This window comes from Octopus bimaculoides, chromosome 16 (genome assembly GCF_046866305.1).
Source record: "Octopus bimaculoides isolate indiv1 chromosome 16, ASM4686630v1, whole genome shotgun sequence".
Lineage (NCBI taxonomy): Eukaryota > Metazoa > Mollusca > Cephalopoda > Octopoda > Octopodidae > Octopus > Octopus bimaculoides.
Genome location: NC_142943.1, coordinates 39,940,055 through 39,958,594, shown reverse-complemented (window position 1 = coordinate 39,958,594; position 18,540 = coordinate 39,940,055). Strand labels below are relative to the sequence as shown.

Below are 18,540 nucleotides of genomic sequence, written 5' to 3'. Positions count from 1 at the left end.
CAGTCGAGCGGTACTGGCAATGGCCACACTCAAATGGTGTTTTTTATGTGGTACCTGCACAGGAGCCAATCCAGTGGCACTGGCAACGACCTCGCTCAGTAAGGCATATATATATATATATATATATATATATATATATACATATACATGGTGGTTGTCTACTCCTTAAACAGAGTTTGACCACCTCCTGCACCTACACCTTAGCCCTTTCATGGCGTCTGATGTGGCTTTTTAAACCAGACAGTGTTTTGAAAAAACACCCACACAGATTGCACCTCTGATTTGCGCTACCAATACCTGCAAGTAAGTTCTGCTCATTGTGGATCCTAACATGTCTTTTAAGACCCCCATTGGATTTGCAAACCCTCTGGCACACACCACATTCAAACGTGTGCACAGACATAATCAGAATAGCTGGATGAGGTTTGTTTTCCATGGGTGTTTGGTAAGAAGTTTGCTTCCCAACCACTGCATGGCACCTTGGGCAAGTGGATTTGGTAGATGAAAACTGAAAGAAGCCTGTCATATATATATATTTGTGTCTGTGTTTGCACCCCCGTCCCCAAATTGTATGACAACCAATGTTGGTGTGTTTATGTCCCTGTGTCTTAGTGGTTTGGCAAAAGAGTCCAATAAAATAAGTACTAGGCTTGCAAAGAATAAGTCCTGGGGTTAATTTGTTTTGACAAAAGGCGGTGCTCCAGCATGGCTGCAGTCAAATGACTGAAACAAGTAAAAGAATATATATATATATACAGGGTGTCCACAAAGTCTGGGTACATTGGGTACATGGGGATTAACACATACTTTAAGAAATTATTATTTCTTATATTTAATTGTTCATGTTGTGATTTTTTTGTTCTTCATGTACCCAGACCTTGTGGACACCCTGTGTATGTATATATGTATAGGCTTTGGAACATGTTCATGCACACACACTCCCTCCCCTCTCTGTCACTCCTCACTCCTCCTCTTTCTCCTCCCTCCCCTCTACCCTCTCTATTCTCTCTCCCCCTCTCCTCCCTTTTCCCCCCCTCTCTCTCTCACAGAGAGGAAGTGGAAATACTATGATAGTGACTGACTTCTAATGGGTGGTTAGAAGGAGTAAGCAGCTGGCCGAAGCTGACGGTGATGCCTGTTGTGTGTTACATGTAGGTCACTGATAGCACCACCACCACCACCACCACCACCACCACCACCACCACCACCACCACCACCACCACCTCCTTGTGCTGTTCTCATTTACTGGTTCACTTGTGTGTTCTGTATACATATGTATATACACTTTATGTACACTTGACTGTCTCGTTGAGATCCTGTTCACCTTGGGGGCCATCATTAATCTAAAGATGTAGAAGCAGACAAAAAAATTTGTGACTATTTATAAGCTCAGTATTTTTTTAAATAATTTTTTGTCCTTATTGGATTGGTCTGGATTAAAAGAGCTGTGCCCATATTTTTCACAGAGAGGGAATTGCAGAAGACAGTTTGAATTCTGAAGAGAGGTAGGGTAAGGTATAATCAAGACTGATGTTAGGAAGTGTGGGGCCCAATTAGAGAATTGTCAGTGGGGTCCTCTCCTCTACAAGAGCTAAGATTGATGTTTTATGTTTTGTGTTGTACACCAGTCCCAGCCAAAAAGCATTGAGGGCTTCAGGTTCCACCATTAGCCACAATGATTTACTAAAAATTGAAAACTCGTATGAAAGTTTAAATGGTTTTATTACAGGGTGAGCATGTGCATAGGGCCCTCTCTTGGCGCAAGACCCAATTTGAACAAATTTTGGTTTAAAACCAGCCCTAGGTGTAATAGTTAGTGTGGACACAATATGATAGGAAGAAAGGAGTTAGTGAGTCAAGAATACCTGCATACAGTTGGGTGTAAGATCCCAGTCACATGTGAAGAGCAGAAGCTACTGTAGTAGCATCAATAGTAAATGTAAAGAGCATGCAGTATATTTGTGAATGATTTTGTACCAGTCATTTGAGTAGTCTTTCTTGGTTAAGGTCTAAGATGATGCAGTTCTGTCCCAGGTCTGGGTGCTGTAGCCCCAATCAATAGTTGGTGTCGGTGCTGGTGCCATGTAAAAAGCACAGGTTTTGGTGTTATGTGAAAAGCACTGGTGATAATACCTGGTACACCCTGTAAAGTGGTTGGCATTAGGAAGGGCACCCAGCCATTGAAACCAAGCCCCCCCCCCCCCCACCCACCCCAAAAAACTATGGAACCTGGTGTGGACCCTGACCATGTCAGTTCTTGTCCAGCTGTCCAACCCATGCTAGCATAGAAAATGGACATTAAATAATGATGATGATGATGAAGTTTTCCTAACCCTGAACAAGAAGGTCAGTCTTGGTAGAGACATTTTTAGACTGATGATTCTTGTTGTATATTGCTCATGTTTAGAAGTGAGACAGTCCGTCAGTCTAGTAGTGGTCAGGGTGCTGTTGGAAAAAGACTGATATGATCACATTGAAGTGTGAGGTGTCTCCCCTGGCACTCCATCAGTTATGATAAGGATTCCAATTTATCTGATCAATAGAACAGCCTCCTCATGAAATTAATGTGCAAGTGGCTTAGCACTCCACAGATGTGTATACCTTTAATATAGTTCTCAAGGAGATTCAGTGTGACAAGTAGAATATATATATATATATATATATATATATATATATGACAGGCTTCTTTCAGTTCCCATCTATCAAACCCACTCACATGGCTTTGGTTGATTTCAGTAGAAGTCACTTGCTGAACCTGGAACCATGTGGTTGGGAAGCAAGCTTCTTGCCACACATCCACACATGTGCCTGCATGATTGTTTAGTTTTTGAATGACATTGTAGGGTATGTGTGTGAAGCCAAATCTGGCCAGTTTGAATATAAAACAGGTAGAATTTTCAAGCCAGGCATAGCTGGTCTAAATACTAGAGGGTTAAACCAGCTGTACCCAGCCTAAATATTCCACCTGTTTTATGTTCATACTGGCTAGATTTGACCTCTGGACACCTAGTCTATAATGTCATTCTAAAAATAATTCAAAACTCAAAACAATGTGAATAAATAAGCATGATGTTTACCAGTGTAATCTGACTGCTAAAGAGTTAAATGGCTTAAAAGAATCATTAGCTTTTAAATTTGGTAGGGAAACATAATCCATGGAATTCTTGATTGCATTTGTAACCAAATTTCCTGGACATTGGCAACCTGGGAATCCCTAAAGAGAAGCCATATTACTCAAATGCACTTAGTTATGTATGTTGAGGAAGAATGCATGTTAGGAAGATCTTAGAGGTGGTCTTGTGCCAGATGATGAAAGGTTAGAGTGTAACAAAAACAGGTGTCTTGCTGTAAAGGAAATACATGGTTGCCCGATCAGAGAGAGAGGGAGAGTGAGAGAGATCATGAATGAGGACAGAAACAGGTACGTTGTATGATAAACAGTAGCTGACTGGTGTGGGGACCTTGTGATGTTAAGTGAAGTGAGATGTCATAGCTTCTTGACAGATCAGATCTCTGTGTGTGTCACTACTGAGTGTTGGAAACAAACTTTACTAACCCATAATATAACAGCTTGTAAGTGGAGTGAAGTATGTCACATGAGTGACAGGTGTGTGCTGCTATGAGGTTCACTTTAACTCTGGGAAGTCATGAACAGCTTTAAAATTGTGTAAATTATGTCATTTATGTAATCCCTGACATTGAGGATCCTGCTGCATGAATGAATCTCTGAGCCAGTTTTAATTCCAGGTTGAAAGTAATTCATTTTAGTTATAATAATAGTACAATTGTAAAAAAAAAAACCTGACCCAGTCTCCAGTCTGTCTATCTTTCTAACTTCCTTTCTAAGTATTCACATGATTACACTCCTCATTAATAATTATGCTATCTGTAAAATTTATGTAAATATCTAATTCAAACTCTTCAACTCTTTTTCTCTCACTTATCACAAATGATTGAGATAATTTATTGACATCTGACCTACACTGCAGGATGTATTATGCAAGAAAAACAGAAGAAAAAAAAACCAAAACACTAGCAAATTAACTGCTGGTTAAGTCCACCAAAATTACCAAAAAAAAAAAAAAAAAGTATAGGTTTTGACATGGCTTTGTGGTAAGAAGCTTGCTTCCCAACCACATGGGTTCTGGGTTCAGTCCCAATGTATGGCATCTTGGGCAAGTGCCTTCTACTATAGCCTTTGGCTGATCAAAGCCTTGTGAGTGAATTTAGTAGATGAAAACTGAAAGAAGTCCATTGTGTGTATATATTCTGTGTATGTATGTGCGTACATGCATGTCTTCGTATCTGTTTGTTCCCTGTCACCACTTGACAACCAGCATTGGTGGGTTTACATCTTTGTAACTTAGTGGTTCTGCAGAATCAGTGTTGCGACGGGAACGCATGGGTTGGGAGTTTGAACAGCAGAGGTGATCAGGTTGCACGTGCTGGGCCTTTCGGACCACCCCCCCATCATCTAACCAGCCTTGGCCCATGGGTTGGGAGCCCTTCTAGCAAGGAAAATAGAACGCCCAAAAGGGCTCCCAATCCTGAAATGTCTAGACTTCTTTTAGTGAGCTCTTCTCTTATTCACCAGCATAATGATTTTTTTTTTCTTTCTTTCTCCGACTGGACTGTTGTTAACTTCCGAATTCATGGTATCATTTCACCTTCTTTACATTGCCAAGTCCACTGTTTTCACAGCAAGTTCAAAACCATCCACTGTTCACATTAACCACTGAAACCAACTTCACATTTGATACCAAATACCTGTTCCACATGAATTCGCTTGGCACCATCTCACACATTAACCATGTTGCATCGACTACTGCATAAAACTGTTCACAACAGCTTCCAGCACATCATCTTCCAGCACATCATCTTCCAGCACATCATCTTCCAGCACATCATCTTCCAGCACATCATCTTCTAGCACATCATCTTCCAGCAGACTTTGAACCACCTGTTCGATATCATTGGCTTCCAGTACAAACTAACTCACCACATGTACAATACTAGTCTTTATCATTGGCCCAAACAGTAAAAAGCATGGCAAAATCATACCACTTATGCTTTAAGCAGTCACATGACCACAAAGAATTAATTTTTTGGTCTTTACTTGCAAAACCAGAGAGTGATGTTTCAATTCACATTGTGCAAACAAGAAATTATCTGAATATAACTTTTAATTCGTAACAATACGATGAAGTGTTCTCAGATGGTCTGTTGTGGTTGAGCATTTATATACGTTTGAATATGTGTGGTGCTGAAAAGTTCTTGGGTATTGCAAAGCCCTGGTTGGAGGCCCAACCTTCTGAGTTCTTTTACAGGGCTTAGTCAAACAGAAGGACCACTGTAATAAATCAGTGAATCTCAACTGATCCTCCTGTATTTTCTTTTAATTGAAGCCAGGAACTTTTCAGTACTCCCTCGTATATATATATATATATATATATATATATATATACTCTTTTACTTGTTTCAGTCATTTGACTGTGGCCCTTCTGGAGCACCGCTTTTAGTCGAGCAAATTGACCCCGGGACTTATTCTTTGTAAGCCTAGTACTTATTCTATCTGTCTCTTTTGCTGAACCGCTAAGTAACGGGGACATAAACACACCAGCATCAGTTGTCAAACAATGCTAGGGGACAAACACAGACGCACAAACACACACACACACACACACATATATACGACGGGCTTCTTTCAGTTTCCATCTACCAAATCCACTCACAAGGCTTTGGTTGGCCCGAGGCTATAGTAGAAAACACTTATATTTTTTACTTGTTTCAGCCATTAGACTCCAGCCATGCTACGATACTGCCTTGGTGAAGTTTTTAATCAAATGAATCGACTCCAGTTCCTATTTTCCTATAAAATATTCCCCATATCTCACCCCCACCCCCTGCAACTCCCACAACACCTATCGTTCCTCTCTCTCTATGGTGCTACTTAGCTGCTGTCATCACTTCAGAACAGAATCAGCAGGTATTACATCACCCACTTTGTATTATCAGTTCCCTCTTCATCTCTCCACCCCTTGGAACCTCTTTCATCCCTCAATTCTTACTATCATCCACTCCCACGTTATTTTCACAAGTCACCTTCCTGTGCCTTCTGTTGTTTGCCCCTGTCCTCTGCCATACTTTGTCTTACCACCTCTCATGTTTATCATTCTCAGTACTCTCTCACATCTGCCATCATACCTCACTCACTGTAGCCACCCTTACCTCTACTTCACCCTCCCCACTACTTCTATACCTTGCACTTCTAACTCTCTCACCATAACCGCTTTCCATGCTGGTATTTTGTTCCTGTCAGCTACACCTCCACCTTCATTCATCACCCATTACATTTACCTATATCTCCCACCATCTATTATCCTCCCTTCATACTTGCTTCCACCATCTACCGTCCATCCGTATCTTTTCTTATGCTCACCTTCTTGCACCTTGAAAGTTTGCTCAGGTACCTCATCGCTACCATCCTTATCTTCTCCCCAGTTCCTCGCACCTGCTTTTGTATAATGCTGGGGTAGCCAAGTGTTTCCATAATAACAAGACACCTGTGCTTACACCTCTATCATACTTCAGCCACTTAACACCTGGCATAAAGCCAGCTCCTCTCTCAAATATTTCACTGGCTTTTTCATGTTGTTTTCCTGTTTTGCAAGTTACTTGGTGATCTCTCTAGTGTCAAGTGATATATATATATATAAAAAAAAAGCACCCAGTACACATTGTGAAGTAGTTGGCATCAAGAAGGGCACCCATCTGTAGAAACCAAGCCTAAGCTGATCCTGTCAAACCATCCATGCTATGCCAGCATTGAAAATAGGCAGCAAATGATAGATATATATAGTCATTGTCTTAACCTCCACTTCTCCGTACTTGCATGGGGTGACTTGTGGAATGTCACCTTATATCATCATCATCATCGTCGTCGTCGTCGTTTAACGTCCGCTTTCCATGCTAGCATGGGTTGGACGATTTGACTGAAGACTGGTGAAACCAGATGGCTACACCAGGCTCCAATTGATTTGGCAGAGTTTCTACAGTTGGATGCCCTTCCTAAACGCCGACCACTCAGAGTGTAGTGGGTGCTTTTACGTGTTACCCGCACGAAGGCCAGTCAGGCGGTACTGGCAACGGCCACGCTCAAGATGGTGTATTTTATGTACCACCCGCACGAGCCAGTCCAGGGGCACTGGCAATGATTTCGCTCGAAAGTCCTTAGACATGCCGTGGGCATATATATATATATATATATATATATATATATATATATATATATATATATATATATATATATATACAGGGGAAGAATTCACAAAAAAAAAAAAAAAGATGATGGCAAGTGGTGTAGACAACAAACAGATGTATTAGTTTAACACTCAAGAAGTGAAAAAGTCTTTAACCTTTCAAACCTATGCTCTTCCACAGAAAGAAACAGGGAGAGAAAATAGTGTGTAGTGGCTAGCGATCTATCATGCCGAATGTGTGTGTGTGTATGTATGTATGTATATATATATATATATATATATATATATATCATCATCATCATCATCATCATCGTTTAACGTCCGCTTTCCATGCTAGCATGGGTTGGACGATTTGACTGAGGACTGGTGAAACCGGATGGCAACACCAGAGTTTCTACAGTTGGATGCCCTTCCTAACGCCAACTACTCAGAGAGTGTAGTGGGTGCTTTTACGTGTCACCCGCACGAAAACGGCCACGCTCGAAATGGTGTCTTTTATGTGCCACCCGCACAAGCCAGTCCAGGGGCACTGGCAACGATCTCACTCGAAAATCCTACGGGAGCCAGTCAGGCGGTACTGGCAACGGCCACGCTCAAAATGGTGCATCTCGTGTGCCACCCGCACAAGAGCCAGTCCAGGGGCACTGGCAACAATCTTACTTGGCTTGCCGGGTCTTCTCACGCACAGCACATTTCCAAAGGTCTCGGTCAGTAGTCATCGCCTCGGTGAGGCCCAATGTACGAAGGTCTTGCCTCACCACCTCAGCCCAGGTCTTCCTGGGCCTACCACTTCCACGGGTTCCCTCAACTGTTAGGGTGTGGCACTTTTTCACGCAGCTATCCTCATCCATTCTCACCACATGTCCATACCAGCGCAATCGTCTCTCTTGCACACCACAACTGATGCTTCTAATGTTCAGCTTTTCTCTCAAGATACTTACACTCTGACGGGTATTCACATTGACATTACACATCCAACGGAGCATACTGGCTTCATTCCTTGCGAGCTTACGTATGTCCTCAGCAGTTACAGCCCATGTTTCACTGCCATGTAGCATGGCTGTTCGTACGCATGCGTCATACAGTCTGCCTTTTACTCTGAGTGAGAGTCCCTTTGTCGCCAGCAGGGGTAAGAGCTCTCTAAACTTTGCCCAGGCTATTCTTATTCTAGCAGCTACACTTTCAGCGCACCCACCCCCACTACTAACTTGGTCGCCCAGATAGCGGAAGCTATCGACTACCCCTAGTTTTTCACCCTGGAATGAGATATATATATATATATACATACATACAAATATATACATATATACAGGTATAGGTGAAGTCACAAGTCTTGGTGGCACATTATGTTCTTGAGCAAGGCACTTAATTTCACGTTCCAGTCCACTCAGTTGACAAAAATGAGTAGTACCTGTAATTCAAAGGGCCAGCCTTGTCTCGTGCTGTGTCATGCTGAATCTTCCTGAGAATTACATTAAGGGTATACATGTCTCTGGAGTACTCACCCACTTGTACTTCAATTTCATGAGCAGGTTGTCCCATTGATTAAATCAACTGGAGGACACAGTTTTTTTTATATATATATACTGGCAAACCCCAACTTAAGCTTGTAATTGGGTTCTAAGGCATGCAATTTATCTCAATTTATTAGTTTATATCTTTCAGTAAATGGCAGTACATATTTTCATTTCTATTTTGATTTCCCCTTCAGTATCGGTTTCTAGATGTCTTAAATTTTCATGCTTTTAAATGTTTGCTGAGACTGATGTAAAGTCAGATAAATCAGCTTCAGATTATCTTTCTCATTAATTTCTTTAAAATTAAAAAAAGGAACTATGTAAAGTAAGAAAAAAAACGTAATTCAAAATGATGTAATTTGAGACATGCACACACACACACACACACACACACACACACACACACACACACACATATTGCTTAGGCATTGCAAAATTAATTACCTGGAGTAGAACTCAATATATGTATGTTTCAGAATGAAACGTTAGATGAGTATAGAGCGGTATATTGCACAAATGTAGTTTGTTCCCCCCCCCCCCCCAAATAATTTGCATTTTATATTCGAGACTCTGATGAAGCTATACAATGTTAATCACGCACTCAATTATGAGCCCACTACATTTCACAGCAGAAACAGCTGTAAGCTAATGAGGTTTATAACATAACTATCGTTTTTCCTGTGCCATTTCTTTTTCTTATTACCACTCTATACTCACCTAACACTTTGTTCTGAAATATATAGATATATATATATATATATAAAATTTATTAATGAGGGTAGAAATTGATATTAATCAATTAAAACCAGTGGTCTAGCATATTAAAAAAATCCGAAGATTAAAATTATATTACATACAAAAATAAGAGGAATGACCAGCAAATCTATTTCTAGCATATAGGAGTCCACATTTGCTGGTCATTCCTCTTATTTTTGTATATATATATATATATATATATATATATATAAATAACCTAAAATGTGTGTAATTTCAGAGTAGTTTAACACTACTAAAGTAGCTGTTGTATTATATTTCAGGGAAACAGAAGGGGTCCCCAGCACAGCAATTCGAGAGATTTCTTTACTTCGAGAGTTGACACACCACAATGTTGTACAGTAAGTAATTATTTAGTTGATGACTGATGATGTATTAGATGTTGTTTTTAAGAGAACAGACCTCGTTTACTTCAGTTTCCATCCTGGGTGGCACACTGTCCACCTTGTGCTTAATAGTTATTGAGTAAGCTAAGGCAGTGAGCTGGTTGAATCACTAGCATGCTGGGTAAAATGCATAGCAGCATTTCATATCTGTCTTAATGTTCTGAGTTTAAATTCTGCTGAGGTCGACTTCACCTTTTATCCTTTTGGGCTCAATAATGATGCCAATAGAATAGTAATTGCAGTTTAGTCCCAGGTCAGTCCTTCTTCACAAGACCTATAAGCAAAGGTGTTCCAACAGTGACCATCCCCTTGGAGTAACACTACATACATTGACGTGTCCTTTCTTAAGACAGATATGATCTGAAGGAACTTGTAGCTATTTCTAGCAATTGGAATGACTTCATAGAGGCTCCTTCTTTAGTTGGAGCCTCTATGTTGAGAGAAACCAGTGTCTTGGTATCTGGAAATTATCTGTTGTTAGATAGAGAAAACCATGTATTTATGATATGCCAGGGCATGTTTATGAATGTTACCTTTCTTCTAATATACCTGACTTATCTTTTAACACAGAATCCCAACTATTGGGCCACAGCCCAGTACCATACTCCAGGTCATTTGAGACTTGGCCACGAAGAAAGAATAAATCTTAAAATCTTATTTCGATTTTATTGACAACCACAGTCCACAGGATGATTTTTGCATTACATATGTAATATATATGTATTAGGTATCAAGGCAGCGAGCTGGCAGAGTCGTTAGCACGCCGGGTGAAATGCTTAGCGGTATTTTGTCTGATGTTACGTTCTGAGTTCAAATTCCGCTGCGGTTGACTTTGCCTTTCATCCTTTCAGGTTCGATTAAATAAGTACCAGTTATGCACTGGGGTCGATGTAATCGACTTAATCCCTTTGTCCTTGTTTGTCCCCTCTATGTTTAGCCCCGTATGGGCAATAAAGAAATAAAAGAAATAAATATATATGTATTATATATTATGCACTTTATTGTGTTTAGTTACGCATGTGATCCCCACATCTGTGGAAAAATTGCCTTGCCTGAAACTGGTTTGTGATTCAAAATTGGTTAGGGACTGTTGTTCTTACACATTAATTCTCATCCAGGGTCCATATAGCCCTTGGGGTTCATATAGCATTTTGTTGCTAAAATTTATCAGCAATAAATCGGTTATACTTCTACAATACCCAAAATATAAAAATGTGTTTTTGTACAATTCTTAATAATATTTAATTACAAAATTATCATAGAATTTTTTTGTAACATCAAATGACTAGGAGGGTCCATCGGAGTAAAATAGGAATCAAAGGTGGAAGTGGGTTGAGAAACACTGTTCTAACACACCAGATGTATACATTACACAGTGTATCGCTGTTATCTTCATTGTAGGCTGCTTGATGTTGTACAGAGTGATAAAAAGCTTTATCTTGTCTTTGAATATCTTGACCAAGATCTGAAGAAGTACATGGACACAGCACCAGCATCAGGACTTTCACCAGAATTAATAAAGGTACCTCCCTCTCACTCCCCACTCGGCCATTGTTTCTTACTCATTCTTTTTTTTTTGTTTCCCTTATTTGCATTTTCTCTTGAAGTCCTTCATTGCCTTATAGCTTGATGCACAACATCATCTAAGATTACAGTAATTCACAGTATAATATGGAGGTAGCAAAGGTACACTACAATTTACATTCATAATTATTTAATAATGAACTTTTAATTGCAAGAACATATATTTTTCCCAGCTGTTAGTGTTTTAACTTTAAAGAGACAATTGTCGACCCCCTGGGCACAATTTGTAATTACAAACGTTAAGGTACAGATTCATATGTGCTGTAAGACACAGTATTTCTCTAGTTAATAATGAGGATCTCACAGATCCTCATTAACTAGATTTTGAGAAACTAGGGATTGATGGCAAATGTGAATTTGTCTGCATTGAGTGGGGAACATCTCTTCCAATGTGGACAAACCCTGACATTTGTTGATATGCACACTGACACATTTCACATATATATATATACACACACACAAACACACATGCACACATATTTACATCATGGACTCGTCCATCAAAAATGATGTATGACCTGCACAAATGATTTATTTATAGCATATGCTGTGCATTAGCTCACTTCCTCTATCAGATCAATGTTGCCTGAACAGGCGCACGGTGTATCACATGTCAGGTGTCGAAGTGACTTGCTCAAGAACACAATGCACCATCTGGTCTAGGAATTGGAACCATGATCTCAGGATCATAAGTGTCATACCCTAACCACTAGGCTTCACACACACATACGGAGTCATGTAGTGTATGTGTGTGTGTGTATATATATATATATATATAAGAAGTAAAAGGGATTCATAACCCCAGGCATATATCTATAAAGAACTCAATGTTAATGAATTTAGTTAACTATATCAAACAAACAGATACCAATGAATGCAAGTAGAATAAACATCTAAGTTAATTCTTCAGGTATGACAAATAAATCCAAATATTACTTAGAAGAATATCAGAATGGAGCAAATCACATCTTTAATTGGTGATTACACCATACATTACTGATGAACATTTAAGTATTTCAATACAAAATAACCCATTAATTATAATTGCTTTTCCTTTATTCTAATTATGCATAATTTTTCTAATTGTTATGATATTGAATTTCTATGTTTATAATTGTCGTGACATGGAATTCCTGTCATCAAAAGTTAAATACTAGACTGGCTTTTCTTATGCATTCACCTATTAGAGATATTTTCTTAGTTCATTTTGAATTTAACCCATTTTGATAATGTTGTGTTATATATTTTCAGATAGATTAATTTACTGGTAGTGTATACTTTTACTGTATATGCTGGTACAATAGAAATGATTGTCTGTATTGTATGGTGTAATCACAAATTAAAGATGTGATTTTCTCCTTTCTTAGTCTTGTTATATATATATATATATATATATATATATATATATATATATATAATTGACCACACATTCTTAATGTATGTGTTTTGTTTGTTTGCCAGTTTGCTGCGTCACTGCACTCTAGGGTTGACTTGCTCTTAGCACTAGGTGTTAAAACACCCGAGTCATAGACAGGCGAGACAACTCGCCTCCAATTCCATTCAGGAGGGGTGGACACTGATATTTCGCCATTTTTGTAGCTTATCAACATCACATCCTCAAATCGAACCAGGGGTGAACAGAATCACTAATTTATGACTCTATACAAATAGTGTATGAACCATTTGCTGGTATGCCACAACAATGCATACATATGAAGAAATTCAATTATGAATCCTAAAGCTGGTTTTCTGTAGTAGTAGTAGTAGCAGCAGTAGTACAGCATTGGCTATAGTTCAAAGTGGGAGTCGTACCTAGAATGCTATACTGTAGCCAACTGGCAGGCAAGCAAAGCACATAGAGTGAGTATGTGTGGTCTGTAATGCTTATGACACAGAAGCTGCTTTTAGTATATTACACTATATGCTGCACATTATACATGTTTATATTTAAAATAATGAAATTTTGTTGAAATGAAAACAGTTGGATCTGAAGTAAATACTAACTTGGCATTGGTATTTGGACTAAGTGACTTAGGTTGCTCATCCCTGGGCATACCCCAGGACAGTGTGAATGTGAGTGTTATGTCATTGATATATCAAAATATGAAATAAAAACAATGAAATGTCTTACATTGTGTTCGTCTTCTTATATTGATGCCATGTTTGTGTAATGTTTTCATTCCTATTTGCTCTTTCTAGAGTTATATGTACCAACTGCTCACAGGGATCGCCTACATTCATGCCCACCGAGTCCTCCATCGAGACTTAAAACCACAGAACTTGTTAATTGATGCTGAAGGGAATATAAAATTGGCAGATTTTGGTCTGGCGAGAGCTTTTGGAGTTCCTGTCAGGACTTACACACATGAGGTTAGTAACGTTGTTCTTGTTGAGTCCCGGATCAATTCAGCAGACTTATGGTCCAAGGCGTTCCAACCATGACTATCTCATTCCATTTTCCCTTCCTATCATGACTGAAATGTGCTCTCATTAGCTAGAAAGTATACTGCATCTCCTAATTACTCATCTGAAGATATATTTGCCAACAACCATATTTTCTAACATTCTTACTTAACTCTATATTCAGGGGCTGGATTTTTGTTTGGGCTAATATGGGCTATGGACCAGGGATTCCCAAGTTTGTAGTGAGGACCCTTTAACTCAGAGAAACATAAGGCTTAGAGTTAAAAATTTTTTTAAATATACTTACAGCAATAAAATAAATCATTTGTAATTTCTTTTACTCTTTTAAATTTATTTTTAATCTAGTAAAGTTCTTATAAAATTATTGAGCCCTCTTGATTTAATTGACCTGCAAAATCCTATGCCCCCACCTATTGACTCAGGGACCCCACATCGTTTAAAGCTGGCTCTGTATTTTTTCTCTTTTTTGTCTCTTACTTGCTTTGGTCATTAAACTGCAGCCATGAAACAAACCAACACCAATTGTCAAGCAGTGGTGGTGGGGACAAACACGCACGTGCACATGCACACACACATATAATCATCGTTTAACATCTGCTTCCTATGCTGGCATGGGTTGGATGGTTTGACATGGAGCTGTCCAGACTCCAATTGTCTGCTGTGGCATTATTTCTATGGCTGGATGCCCTTCCATACACCAAAAAACTTAACAGTGTGCTGGGTGCCTTTTCATGTCATGTGCTTCTTTCAGTTTCTGTCTACCAAATCCACTCACAAGGTTTTGGTTGGCCCGAGGATGTAGTAGAAGGTACTTGCCCAAAGTGCTATGCAGAGGGACTGGAATCATATGGTTGGGAAGCAAACTTCTTACCACATAGCCACATAGGTTTTTCCAGTTGAGGTAATTGTGAAGTATAGATAGATCCTTAATATTGTTTCTAGAACATTGAGGATTCTTAAGTGACGGACATCAATCAACAGTCAGATCAATACATGATGTGATAGAGATCAATATGTATTGTTATTGTTATCGAAATCAAAATGGAAATTGTTGTAGTGGCAGTGCCACCTGACAGGCTCCTGTTCTGGTGGCATGCAATAAGCACCATTCATGTGTGGGTTGATGCCAGTGCTGCCTGACTGGCTCCCTGTGCCGGTGGCACGTAAAAAGCACCCACTACACTCGGAGTAGTTGGCGTTAGGAAGGGCATCCAGCTGTAGAAACCTTGCCAGACCAGATTGGAGCTTGGTGCAGCCTCCTGGCTTGCCAGTCCCCAGTCAAACCGCCCAACCCATGCCAGCATGGGAAACAGACGTTAAACGATGATGCTGATTGTGAGAGGATACAGTTTCCACTCGTCAAAAAACTACTGAAAACTTTAGATAACCTAAATGACTGAATATATAACATTAATTGAGAAAGACATTCGTCCATCCATCCCCTCTGTCCACCATTCATGGGAGTAGAATCCTCAGGCACCTCCTGCACAAGGTCCTATCAGAAGCAGCTGTCATTAAATTTGCTGAGTAGATTATCAAGTACAGTCAACTGAAACTTTGGATATTTTCCAACCATCTTGTTCTTGATCTATGCCTAGGTCTACTGCTTGTTGGCTTGACTTGAAGAATCCTTCTTGCAATTATTTTCTGGAGCATTATAGTCAAATGTCCATAGTACCAGAACTGTAACTTCTCAGTGTGAAGAGACTCACTGATTTCCAAGCTACTCACCTCATGCTGTTGTGTTAAAAGCGCCCAGCATATGCTGTAAAGTGGTTGGTGTTAGGAAGGGCATCCAACCGTAGAAACAAAGCTATAAATCAAACTGGAACCTGGTACAGCTCTCCTGCTAGCCAGCTCTGGTTAAACTGTCCAACCCATGCCAGCATGAAAAACAAGCATTAAATAATGAGGCTGAAGAAGCAGCAGCAGCAACTCCTTGTTGAGTAATGTCACTCTTGAGGTCCTTCAATGGAACCCTATTTTGACTGATTGTTTTACATTTGACCACATAGGTGAAAATAGGCACAAAAACTAATTTGATAATAATGTGTTTGGGCTTTTTTTTTTTAACTACTTTCTCCATTTTTAAGGATGAAATATTGGAGCTGGTACATGTCTGTGCCAGCACCTGCTATTCTGGCATCCAGTTCTGCTTCCTATTTTCCATCACTCGTGAATATGTCTGAAATTCCTCTACTTGTCTCGGTGAGAAAGACGTGGATAAACGTTCAGGGCCAAGTCAGCTTAATAAAACTGTTATTCTTTAATTGAAGTGTCATTTATTCTGCAGTAGTTTTGTGGCATTGCAGTCTAATGGATTAGAAGTATGAATTCAATTCCAACCCAAGTGGACTATATATAAATATGGGCAAGGTGACAAGGAACAAGTTGTTAAAATAATTGTTTTACATGAATACGAAGATTTTGCTTGTGCCATCTTGACTAAAATGTCTTAATATTCACCTGAGTATTAAAAAAAAAATCTGTTAAGGGGAGATAATTTTCATAGTCTAATGTAGGAGTTATCTGCTGCTGGATTATATTATTTTCTTTGATGTTGCGTTCTGTTAATGCTAGCCTTTCAAACCTTTTCGAGTCCGGCTTCTGTTTCTGAGTCATTTTTATTTCACCTATGGACCGCTTTGATTCCTATTTTACTCTGATGGACCCTGTTACCCATTAAATGTTTAAAAAATCATATTTTTATAATTAAATGTTATTAGGAATTTTATTAAAAAAAATTAAAATATTTTGTGTATTGTAGAAATATAACAAATTTATTGCAGATAAATTTTAACAACAAAATCTTATATGGAAGCCCAAGGGCCACATGAACAGCAGTTGAGAACGACTGTTTTATTCACCCTTAGGTAATTTTCATCAGAACATTACTTTCTGCGAGCCCCTACGTGGTTACATGAACTGCTAGAAATAAGTAAAATCCACTTCAAATTATTTACTGCCATCTTACAATAAGGACAGAACACCTTAGATAATCTAGACCTGTGCATCTGTAAAAAGACAAGACGATCATGCTGGAATATCTTCTAATAGTTTTGACTTCGAGCTAAACAGCTACAATGAAACTCACTATTTATTCATTATTAAAGTGTATTGTTACAGTTGTGAAGGTTAAGATAATTTTTCTTTCATGATCTTTGGTCTAAATCTACCAAGCTTCTTTCTGAGCTACTGTTCATTTGTATGCATGTTTAAACACATGCATGCATATATATATATATATATATATATATATATATATATATATATATATACACATACATACATACATACATATATATTCATACATACATATATTTCTATAAATATATACATACATACATAATTAAGCACAGTTTCCTCTTCTGCACTGTATGTTTAGAGAAAAAGAAACTTAAGATCTCTTCGCTCCATCCAACTCTCTCGCTTTCATGCTAATTTATTATTGTCATTTATTCTTCCATTTATCTAATTTGGCTGACTGAAAAACTCTTGGTTATAGCTCTAGTTTAGAATTCAAATGACCAATTCTATCTCATTCTTTTCTACTCTAGGCACAATGCTCGAAATTTTGGGGGAGGGTGCCAGTCGATTAGATCGACCCCAGTATGCAACTGGTACTTAATTTATCGATCCCGAAAGGATGAAAGGCAAAGTTGACCTTGGCGGGATTTGAACTCAGAACGTAAAGGCAGACGAAATACTGCTAAGCATTTCGTTTGTTTAATAAAAATTCCTCCTCATAATGATTTTGCTTTCATTTTGTGCTATAATGCAGAAAATGTCAGCTTCCAAATCTTGTTTTCGGATTAAGTAAAATTGATTAAATTTTCTATCCCAGTGCAATGTAAAGAAAGAACTCCTGAATGATTTTATATTCTTGCATCTTCTAGTTTGAGTTGTGTGTTATTTTTCAATTTTATATTAAGAATGAAACAGTTTTAGCTATGGAACACAATGAAAGACATTATCTATAATTTTATTGCTTCAGTATGTTGGTTAAGTTTTAATAAAGCTTAATGCGTTGGGTTTTGAAAACAAATATAAAAACACTTTACCTTTCACTTGTTAGTTTTACATCTGTTGTTGGACATATTGTAAGTTTTGACTGAGCATATGACAGTTAATTCACTAAAGCACATGTGTTAACTGATAGGTAAAAATTAAAGAACAAAGTATTAAAATTCACTGTTCCCTTCAATAAACACATTCTCTCTCTCCTGCTCTATCTCTGTCTGTTGCCTTGTCTCTCACATTGTCTGTCTCTTCCTGTCTCCTCCTCTTGATATCAACCACCTTCATTATGCCACCACATTTTCCTCAACACTCTTTGCACACTTAGGGAACCCACTATCGATTTTTATTGAATTCCAATTAACCTATAATTGAACAGGATGTTAGTTTAATATGTATGCACAGTTTCATGGAAATTGGTTCACTGGTATAGGCAGCAAGATGGTAACAGACAGAAATTGCCATTTATATATATGTTTATATACCGTAAATCCTCGAGTATAGTCCGCCCTTGAGTATAATACGCAGGGGATTTTTAGGGGGCTGTACCTCTGAAAAACCTAAACCTCGTGTATAATA

General features: G+C 38.7%; 1 protein-coding gene across 1 annotated transcript in view; it reads left to right on the top strand.

The window, feature by feature from the left end:
* Positions 1-18,540, top strand: part of LOC106876684 (cyclin-dependent kinase 2) — a 49,481-nt gene that overhangs the window by 8,323 nt on the left and 22,618 nt on the right. The window contains exons 2-4 of the mRNA XM_014925317.3: positions 9,814-9,891; positions 11,338-11,458; positions 13,720-13,890. Coding sequence (XP_014780803.1) covers positions 9,814-9,891; positions 11,338-11,458; positions 13,720-13,890 — 370 coding nt within the window. The remainder of the gene's footprint in view (positions 1-9,813; positions 9,892-11,337; positions 11,459-13,719; positions 13,891-18,540) is intronic.